The following is a 10,566-nucleotide window of genomic DNA, read 5'->3' as shown; positions in this document are numbered from 1 at the left end:
CCCTTTTACCCCGCCACCCCTTGTCCTGTCACTCCCTGTCATTGTGAAAAGTCCCCCCCCAGCTTTCTTGTAGCCCCCCAGGCACTGGAAGGGGCTCTGAGGTCTCCCCGGAGCTTCCCTTCTCCAGGCTGAACCCCCCAACTCCCCCAGCCTGTCCCCAGGGCAGAGGGGCTCCAGCCCTCGGAGCATCTCCGGGGCCTCCTCTGGACTCGCTCCAACAGCTCCGTGTCCTCCTGCTGTTGGGGCCCAGAGCTGGAGCAGAACTGCAGGGGGGTCTCCCCAGAGCGGAGCAGAGGGGCAGAATCCCCTCCCTCGCTCCCCTGGCCACACTTCTCTGGATACAGCCCAGGATACGGTTGGCTTTCTGGGCTGCCAGCGCACACGGCCGGCTCATGGCCAGCTTTCCATCCCCCAGTACCCCCAAGTCCTTCTCCTCAGGGCTGTTCCAAATCCTTTCTCCACCCAGCCTGGCCTGGTGCTTAGGATTGCTCTGACTCATGTGCAGGACCAAAATGCATCCCATGTTTCCTTAGAGAAGAGGAACTGAGGGAGCTGTGTCCACAAAGTTCTGTTCTGACCTCTCTTCCCAATGGTTGCTCCTCACCCTTTTGCAGCCTCAGCAGCGGTGTATTTTTTCCAAGCAGTTTACAGCACTTTCCAGGCCTGATGGTGCAAAGCCGTCGCATTCACACCCAGTGGTTGCTCCTCAAACTCATGGTCTTCTTTCACACGTTGGAGCTATCGCTCCTCACTGCCGCCAAGGCCGCTTTCCTCAGGATCAATGAGCAACCAGCTTTGTCAATAACGCCGTAAGTCAGAAGGCAAATACTGCGCTTACACGGCAACACCTGCTGTGGTTAATGATTTGGCATTGTTCAATGAAAAGGACCTGTGAGCGAGGTTGACCTTCGGTGTGAAATAATGAGCAGCACGTTAATTCTGTTTATTGAGCGGATTCGTGGACACAAATGCACGGACCGGCCTCAGAGCTGACAGCCTGCTGCTGCTAAGGGCGGCGTGAGACGGGTGCAGTTGAGGGGTGAAAGTCCTGTGCTCCCAGTCCTGACTGGGCTTGCCCAAATCGCAGGAAGCTCCGAAGTTTTGCACTGGAACTTGGAGAGCTTCAGCAGCCCAGTTTGGTGTTTAACTGGTCTCAGCAGATGGATGGTGTTTCTAGCTCTGAACATAAATCCCTCTTGCTGTAACATAGCTCGGTACATTCTTGTTTTACATCAATGGATGGAATATTTTCTCCTTCCAAGCAGCTGCCTTATGTTTTTGTTTCCCTCTTTCATTGTCTGTCCTTCAGACTAACTCCCATTTCTTCCAGCTTTCCTTGAAAGGTTAAACTTCCTGGAATTTTTCCCTGCTGCCATCCAGGCTGTTTTCAGCAGATCCACCTCTTCCTTGGAACACAGTCCCTGGACCGTACCCACTGTGCGCTTGGAGTTGAAGGGAGTGGAGGGGTTCCCATGTGCGCACGTGTGTACATACCCCTGCCTGTTTCCCTTTTTGCTGCCGATTTCTCACCTCGTTCTGTGCGACGTTGTTTGTGCTTAGAGCTGGGCTTCACCCTGCAGGCTGCGGTGATCAGAAGCCTTGGCACCTCGTCCAGCTATCAGCCTGAAACTCCCGAGGGGAGGGAGGTTTCTGCGGAGGGAGCTTTGTCTGACCCCTGCAAGACCTCTGCCGTAATATGTGGAGAGAGCTAAGGTTGTGTTGCTGTAAAACATGCCAGATCATCTGTCCTACCTGTAGCCTTGCGTGCTTCTCCTTTTGCGCTGCAGACTGGTTCTTCTTGGATCATTCTGCTACTTCATGCTGAGCTCCTTGAGTGCACATCCGGTCGTCAAGCACGCGTGTATGCTTCCCTATGCTGTCCTCTACCTGCATTCGCCATCTGGCCTTGTTATCAAAGAATCATACACAGAGCATCACTGGGGCCTCCTCTGGACTCGCTCCAACAGCTCCGTGTCCTCCTGCTGTTGGGGCCCAGAGCTGGAGCAGAACTGCAGGGGGGTCTCCCCAGAGCGGAGCAGAGGGGCAGAATCCCCTCCCTCGCCCCCCTGGCCACGCTGCTCTGGATCCAGCCCGGGATGGGGTTGGCTTTCTGGGCTGCCAGCGCACACGGCCGGCTCCTGGCCAGCTTTTCATCTCCCAGCACCCCAAGTCCTTCTCCTCAGGGCTGTTCGCAATCCGTTCTCTGCTCAGCCTGGCCTGGTGCTGGGACTGCCCTGACCCATCTGCAGGTGTAAAAGGTTTGTGAGTTTGCTGTTCGGCTGAGCTCTCATGTATGGCAAGGCAGAGGCTGTCTATAGCTTTTCATAAACCAGGTTTTACAGAAAATACATTTCAGGATGTTTATTGTGGTTTCCCCTTTTCTAGTCTTTATATTTACACTCATGAGTTGGATTTTTTTCTGACATACTGAAACTGGACTGCCAGTTAAAATTAAAAGTGAAGCGGTAGCACGTGGCATGAAGAAAAGACTAGAACGTTCTCTCAGTCTGAATGGATGAACAGCTTTTAAGTTTGGGTTTCAATTACTCTGTTCAGTGGTACAATGAGGGAAACTTAGACTGTTACCCTTTCCATTTTGGCTTTAGCTGTGTCACTTTAGTGCATCCTAGGAGCTTCTGTTCCCTGCATCGGAACTGTTGGGGGTAACAGCGTGTTAGAATGGAGCAGAGCTGGGTGTAAGGAGCACGTGGTTTCGCTGCCGCCTGCTCAGATCTCCCCCCGGGCGGCTGGGATAGACATCAGCAACCGTGTCTTGTGATGGATAGGGAATTCAGGAGAGTGCAATAATAAAGATGTCTTTGTCCCAGTAAGATCTTTTGCTTTCTTCGTCTCTTGTTCCAACACTAAACATGGACAGTTTTGCCTGTTCTCGAGGATTTATGGAAAGGGTGGAGGGCTGTGTTATGTGAAATGTGTGAGGCTGAGCAATGGAGGTCAAGGTTATGATCAGATCTGTAAATTCTTCCTTTATTTTGGAAACACCTGCTTATCCTGCGGCACCTGTGAGCTGCAGCTGGTAATGTTTTCGGGCTGGAAGCTGAGGTTGGGAAGGTTCTCATCTGGGGTAGGTTCCAGAGGGGATCCAGTATTAGATGCACATTCAGTTACCGTCTAAGAATTGGTCATGAAGCCTCAAGCTGGTGTTCAAGAAAATCCCAGAAGACCGATTTCGTCAGTTCTCAGATGTTAAAACTGGGAACACTCGGCAGCCAATGATTGGCTTTGTGGGAGAGCAGTAACACTTTCAAGGGAAACCTCTGCAATTTATCTTTTTTCTTGTGAAACATAGAAAGGAGAGCTCCAAAATTAAACCTATCATAGAATTGTTTAGGCTGGAAAAGACCCTTAAGGTCACCATTCCAGCCATTAAACCAGCCAAGCCCAGCACTGCCCCATGTCCCTGAGCCCCACAGCCCCACGGCTCTGAAACCCCTCCTGGGGTGGGGACTCCCCCTCCCTGGGCAGCCCCTTCCAACCCTGACAGTCCTTTCCGGGAACGGATTTCCCTGATATCCAATCTAACCCTTCCCTGGCACAACCTGAGGCCGTTCCCTCTTGTCCCATCACCTGTCCCTGGGGAGAAGAGACCGACCCCCCTCTCTGCACCCCTTTCAGGGGGCTGTAGGCAGCGATAAGGTCTGCCCTGAGCCTCCTCTTCTGCAGAACTCTGTAACTGGGTAATTTGTAAAGAGGCATCTGTAATTATTTTGGGCAGACTGAAGACTGAGGGGGGTGCAGGAAGTGTGACACAGCCGTCAAGTGCCCGAGTCGGTGAGATGCTGCCCCTTGCCTGGTAAAGGGCTGTCGCTGGCGCTGGGTTCCTGGTCCTTCGTGCCGCTGTCGGTGGTTTTACAGCGGGCGTAGGTGCAGACAGGGGGCTGTTTCTCACTGGGATGGGTCCGTGCTGTGCTGCCCGCACTTGTGCATCTTCCCAGTAGGTAAACAGACTCTGCTAAGCCATCCTTTCTGTTTAGAAATTCCGGGTAATTCAGGGTAAGTGGCAGAAGGAAACGCTGCTCTTCATCTTCAGTTGCAAGTACTGTAGCCCTGGCATCACATGGGTCACCACCTTGGTGAAGGACTCGAGGAACTGCTGATTAAATGGGGAACAACGTGAAGTGCTGCTCGGGGAAAAAATGCTTTTGCAAATTCTGTTTTGATCCAATTGTGCTGAATTGCCTAACAACCAGTTCTGTCCTTCCTGGAGCTGGAAACTGCTGGGTTTATCGGTGCAATCAGTTGGTTTGAAAATCCTCCTACAGACATTAGTTTTCTATGCAATCTTTTGGCAGAAACTGTATTTGCTACATGCTCCCCATGTTTTGGGGGATGTCGATATTCAGTAAACGCTGTGAACTTGAACATACACTGACTCGTACAAGTGTTAAGTGCAGATGTCAGTGTACGATGGCTTGTGAGGAGAATAAAACAGGTACTAAAGCACACACCACGATTCACCCTGTGTGAGTTGTTTCTTTCTGTGTTTTTTAGGTCTTGCAGAGTCAACGTCTACTTTCCCACAGATGAGCAATCTGGATTGCACTTCACCAAGCGCCCTCTCTGAAGATGCAGTTGAAATTGTTGGTGAAGGTATTTCAAACCCAAAGTTACCTCCTGTATCTCATTGTGTTATTAAAATGAGGTGAAATTTTTTCATAGAAAAGGGAAAAGAAGTAGGTCCCTCACAACATTTTAGATTGTGAACAATCTCCTGTTCAAGCAGGAGAGGTGCCCGGAGGTTTGGCAGCTACTGGACATGCTGTTCCATTCCAACAGCAGGGAATGGCAGCAAATGATGCAGGTTAGGTCTTGGTTCTAGCCCAGTGTGCGCTCAGGGATGTGAATCCATCCTGCTCGGTAGGATAACTTCTAAGGAGGGACTTTTCCCAAGGGCAGGAAGTGACAGGACAAGGGGTGACGGGTTTAAATGGAAAGAGGGAGATGGAGATGGGCCATCAGGAAGGAATTCTTCCCGCAGAGGGTGGGAGCACTGGGACAGGTTCCCAGAGAAGCTGTGGATGCCCCATCCCTGGGAGTGTCCAAGGCCAGGCTGGATGAGGCTTGGAGCACCCTGGGCTATGGAAGGTGTCCCTGCCCATGGCAGGGGGTGGGGCTGGGTGGGCTTTGAGGTCCTTTCCAGCCCAAACTGCTCTGTGATAATAAGGTGAGAGTACCTGTGGGAAATTGGCACTAACCGTGCAATGGTAATGTTTTTATCTTCTGTAATTACTTCTGGGTTTCTATGTTTTTCCTGAGTTCTGCTGAATCACATGGTTATTTTGGTGAGGGCACAACGTGCCTTTCAGGTGTTTTTGGCAGTCCTCCTTCTGCACGAAAATGCAGCCAGTCCATGACGAATGGAGACGACCCAGCTGTCAGAGAGGAGACTGGGCCACCCTCAGGGGTCTGTGGGAGAAGCATCCAGCAGGACGGTGCTTCCCATCTCCATGCTGAGAATGAAAGCGAGGTAAGAATTCCGGAACGGTCTGGCTGTGTGCTGCTGTGAGCGTACAGCCGCACGCAGCGCGGCGGTCTGCGTGTGGCAGCAAGCAGGAGTTTGGTTAGAACAGACTAGCTGGCAGGGCCGGTGACTTGCAGCAGCTTGCAAGTCCTTGTATTTATGTCACCTGTTGAGTTCCGTTAAAAGGGAAAGGCTGGAGTAGCAATCCGTTGACATCTGGTTGGCTGCATGCAGGTTTGTGCTCTGACTGCCCGTTGAACCCTGTTGGGAATGAGAGCCCCGTCCGTTCTGATGTTGGCAGGGTGCTCTATCAACCCTAAACTCGAAGTTTCATGTAATTCAGTCTTATTTTTCTTACAAGTGGTCAGTAAAAATTGGGTTACATTTTCTCAGCGTGGTGACTCCCTGCAGGTGGTTCGTGCAGTTTAAATAAGACAGGAACGTGGTGTCATTTACTGACTGGGAACAACGTAGGAAAGAGATTTGACCTTGGCATAGCCCATGGGAATCTTGTGTTCAGTGCAAATGGCACCGGCCACCGATGCTGTTGATGGCAAAGTGAGCGGCGTAAAGGCCCTGTGATACTTTGGCTCCAAAACAGATGGCACAGGGATCTCTGACCAGCGTTCAGACCCACCAATCTGTGCCAGTAGTTCCGTGGCTGATCCTCAGAGCCCCTTTCGAGGCAGTGCTGGAATCGGAGAAGGACACCGAACCGCATTTTGGCTTTCCTGGATGAATTATTAACAGTTAGACCTTAAAATGTTTGTTGTGGAAGCTTTTCTTCTTTGTGTAAGTAGCTGTGGACTTCCTGGGGATGCAGGGAGTGCAGAAAAGTCGTTTCCTGCCCAACTCTGTAGGCCAGTGGGTTGAGGCTGAGGTGTTTTAAGAACAGTTTGAGTGTCTGCCCCGTCGCAAGGTTTCACGAGGCGTGGTGCCGCCTTGTTGAGCCCACTGCCATCTGTTACCGCGGGGAGCAAGACTGAAGGAAGTAGTGATACGAATCCTAAACAACTGGAAATGCAAATCACAAGTCTTTCTCAAAGCACTTAATGCCTTAAGGTGACTAAAACTTTAGTGCATGCTAAATAGGATCTGAATATTCTGATTTCTGCTGAAGCCATGACTCCTCGGAGGGATCAAATTCAAAGGAGGAGATGGAGGAATGTATTAAATGCCGCTGCGTTTCCGTGAGGAACTGTGCATGTCTCAAACACGTAAGAGCGTGGGGTCAGAGCACACTGGTGAAGACCACTGTTTAAATCCTGGTGTGTCTGGGTGTGAGCGAGTTTCCCAGACTGTGCACCCGGGGGGTGAAATTCAAGGAAGCTGCACAGCTGCCGAGGAGTGGGAGGCCTTCTCTGGTAAACCTCAGTTCTCCAACTCTTCGGCCATGTTAGAGTAAGTGATTACTTCCTTTGAACGTTTTTAACCTGGAATGTTTCATTTTGCCAGCAGGATGGCCTAGCATTTAGACAGCACCCATTCGGCTCTTTTCAGGACTGGAGTTAATATTTATGTGACTAATTCCCTTTTACTCTGTAGAATAATGTTGAAAGTAGTAACATTCCGTGCTTACCGTAGCCAGTATGAAGAACTGGGTGACAAGGTATTGGGTCACTGGTGCATCACGTTATGTTCTGTATTTTAATGGGCGTGTGTACTTTTGCAGGTTAAAGTGTCCATGGCAAAATCTGCCCAGGAGAAGGTGAGGTGGAAGAAAAAAGAGGAAAAGGAACCCGGTCATAAAGAATGCCAGGAAAGCCAAGACACCCAAGAAAAGGAAGGCAGCCCTTGGGAGGGACTTACACTGGATGAACCAGAGAAAATGACAACAGAAAGTGAGGATTAATGTTTGTCTCAGATGAATAATGTACTGTTAAGTGCTGCTGAAATGGAAATTCTCTGGTAACTACCAGAAGTGACGACTGTGGGTGTGGCAGAGGTAGCACTGTAATTAATTGTATGCTGCAGTTTACCCTTCGGTCACTGCTGTCAGTCTTGTAATGCAGTGTGGCAGAGGTAGCACTGTAATTAAGTGTACACTGCAGTTTACCCTTCGGTCACCTGCTGTCAGTCTTGTAATGCTGGAGAACAAAGTGCTTCCGGGCCAAATTTAAAGATTCCAGTTCAGAAAATTTTCAAAAGACAAGCTAGGACTAAAAATACCAGCGTTTGCCTTTTTCTACTTTGCTGTTGTAGTTTGGACATTTCCTTCTGTTTTCTAGAGTTAAGTCTCTGTGGGGATATGTTAACATCGCCAAGAAACCTATCTATGTCGGTAGAAAACGTTGCCTCGAACCCTTCATTCAGAAGAACGTCCAGTTGGAAGAAGATGAAATGCTCAGCCGTGCTAGATTCTGGTGAGCTGATACCTAAACTACTTAGAAAGGCTGTTGAAATATTTGGATGTGTGGAACAGGGGAGTTCCTAAATACGGTCGGGATTGTTTGGATTGATACGTGCAGTGGAGAGTCCCGAGATGCTCTGGAAGAGCAGTACCCGGGGGCGGTGTGAAGGGGATTAGGATTCATCACTGCCCCCTTGAAAGGTTTTTTATCTGTGGTTTGCTGGGAAGATGTTGGACGCACGAGAGGGTTTTTATTGGCTTAGCAACTGAAATGATGTGCTAGTGGCAAATTGACTCTTCCAGGCCCTTCTCTCTCCAAGGAAAACATTCCTGTGTACGTTCTGTCACTGAGGTGCCTTGGAAGTGTGCGGCAGAAACCTGTTCAGAGTAGCTGGTGGTCCAAGGTCTTCAGAGTTTCTGAAGTGCCTCTGAGTTTTACTCCGCTGTGTTTCAGCGCGTTGTGCACCCGTTCTCATGCTGAACAACCCGCTCCGTCTGTGTTGGTGACTCGGAGCTGTTCGCAGCAGAATTCATTCACGTCAAGGAAACATGAAGTGCTGAAGGATGTAACAGGGGAGTCGGGCTGTTTGGAAACCCGGTCCCTTCGCAGCAGCAGCCTACATGCACCTCAGGCTCTTAGTATTTCCTTCCTGTGAAGGGGTGGTTTTCTTCAGATGCTGATGGTTGGTTGTTACGCTTCGCGACTTTGCAGATGAAATTTCTGCTGCCGCACGAGGACGCTATAAAGACCGGACCCCGTCGGTCACTCATAGCCCGGAAGTGATGGACCCCTCGGAACTGCAGCCCTTTCCAAAACCAGAGGCGGCGCTGGCAGAAGCCTTGACCCTCTTAGCTGATGATGACTGGTAGGTGTAAGCTTCTGTCCACACCCCGAATCCAATGTAGAAGGCCTTTGTTTTGATAACTTACTTTAAAAAAGCCCAGCAAAACAAACCGAATGTCAGAAATAGTAAGAAGGATTGCAAGAGATGTGTGAGAAAAACATAAAAAAGGTTTTTTCAGTCCAATCCAGATGAAACTGTGACTGCTGTGAGTTGAGGCTGAGCAGCTAACCTCTCGGAGACGCGTAGAGACGTCTGTTTAGGCGCCTTCCTGGAGAGGCCCCGCTAATACCGTCCCATGTGCTGTGGACTATAAGGGTTCACTGCGCTCTGACGGGGAAAACGGGGTTGCGGTGCTGCCCGCGCAGGTTGGGGCCGGACAGGCACCCTCTCGTTGCCAGCCGTGCAGGCTGTGGACGGGCGGCAGGCAAGAGCCGAGACCGGTACGTCGAGCCTCGCTTTGAAACAATTTCCGGCCTTACACGGCATCGCTTTATTGTGCAATCTGATTTGCTTGCTCTTTGGTCTCTTAGAATGCTGTGGTTTACTGTTTTCGTGAAAATCTGCAAATGTTTTGAATTTAAATGTCTTTCCCCTAGGGAGAAGAAGATCGAAGGTCTGAACTTTGTTAGATGCTTGTCTGCCTACCATGCGGCCGTCCTGACTGCAAAGCTACATGAAACGAGCCTGGCTGTGGCACAAGAGGTTCAATTTTACAATCAGAGTATTTCGCTGACCGCAAGCGTGTATATGTATTTTATGGCTCTGAGATACACTAAGTGCTGTGTTCATCTGGGGTTAGCTTTCTTCTGCTGGACGGGCTCAGACGGATGAGTCTGTCGTTCAGCGGGGCAGCTCATGCTTCAGATGCCGACAGTCGGGTTGACTTGATTGGCTGAGACTGAAACAGTTTCGGCTGTAACTTCGTAACGTTTTCATGTGTATGTATTTTAATTCTCACACGCTGTGGGTCAAGTCAGAAATGTGTTTCTCAGTTGCTTTTAATGTTACTTAAAACTTACAAAGGGAAACATTAAGCTTAACTTATTGAAAAGTCTTATTTTATAAACATTATTCATTGTTTGTTTGGGTTTTTCCTGTGTGCAGGTCAAGAATTTACGCTCAGGTGTTTCTCGAGCTGCTGTGGTCTGTTTAGGGGATTTGTTCACCCACCTGAAAAAGAGCATGGATCAAGAACTAGATAATACAGTAAAAGTCCTTTTGCACAAAGCTGGTGAATCCAACACATTTATAAGGGAAGAGGTAGACAAAGCACTGAAGGCTATGGTTAATAATGTGACTCCAGCACGTGCACTTTGTTCTCTTATAAATGGAGGGCAAAGGTAATTCTTACAAAGACTTTCTAAAGAAATAACTTGTGAATAGCTTACGTTTACCAAATGTGGTCTTTCAAAGCAAGTAAATCAAAGCAGAATAGGCAGAAAACTGAAAATGTAGTCAGTGAGCTCTGCAGAACGTCTACCCGGGACAACCTGTGTTGGCGTAAGAGTGAAATGCAACCCCGGTGCTCCTGCTCGTTCCGTAAGGCGTCGGCGCTTGGTGTACTTTGTGGCTGTTGTGCAAGACTTCAGTAGTGTTACTCGCTGTTTGTAGGAAAGGGCTGCTTTGCTTTGCCTGGTGAAGCTCGCACAGCACTCCACGTTCCTTTTGCTCCCCACGCGAGTGCCGGTCTGGCACTTCCTCAGCACTGCTTTGTGTTTAGAAAGAAGATTTACGACTCCCAGTTCTCTCGCCGCAGCTCTCGTGGTTGATTTCATGGTCTTCTAATAGTCTTTTCTCTCTGCATTTTGGTTGCCTTTACAGTGGTGCTGGCCTTTGTTTTCTTGGGTACCTCAGACACGACGAGCTCCCGTGTCTGGTTGCGTGTGTGG

General features: G+C 49.6%; 1 protein-coding gene across 1 annotated transcript in view; it reads left to right on the top strand.

The window, feature by feature from the left end:
• FAM179B (family with sequence similarity 179, member B) overlaps positions 1–10,060 on the top strand; it is a gene marked incomplete at its 5' end in the record, with an annotated part of 19,975 nt that extends 9,915 nt beyond the window's left edge. Inside the window, 7 exon segments of the mRNA XM_010155578.1 lie at positions 3,996–4,014; positions 4,513–4,611; positions 5,328–5,488; positions 7,155–7,323; positions 8,545–8,698; positions 9,274–9,379; positions 9,782–10,060. Coding sequence (XP_010153880.1) covers positions 3,996–4,014; positions 4,513–4,611; positions 5,328–5,488; positions 7,155–7,323; positions 8,545–8,698; positions 9,274–9,379; positions 9,782–10,060 — 987 coding nt within the window.
• Positions 10,061–10,566: the final 506 nt, after the last annotated feature.

Source organism: Eurypyga helias, unplaced genomic scaffold (genome assembly GCF_000690775.1).
Source record: "Eurypyga helias isolate BGI_N326 unplaced genomic scaffold, ASM69077v1 scaffold2447, whole genome shotgun sequence".
Classification (NCBI taxonomy): domain Eukaryota; kingdom Metazoa; phylum Chordata; class Aves; order Eurypygiformes; family Eurypygidae; genus Eurypyga; species Eurypyga helias.
Note: the sequence above shows the minus strand (reverse complement) of the source record. Positions and strands in the feature narration are given on the sequence as shown.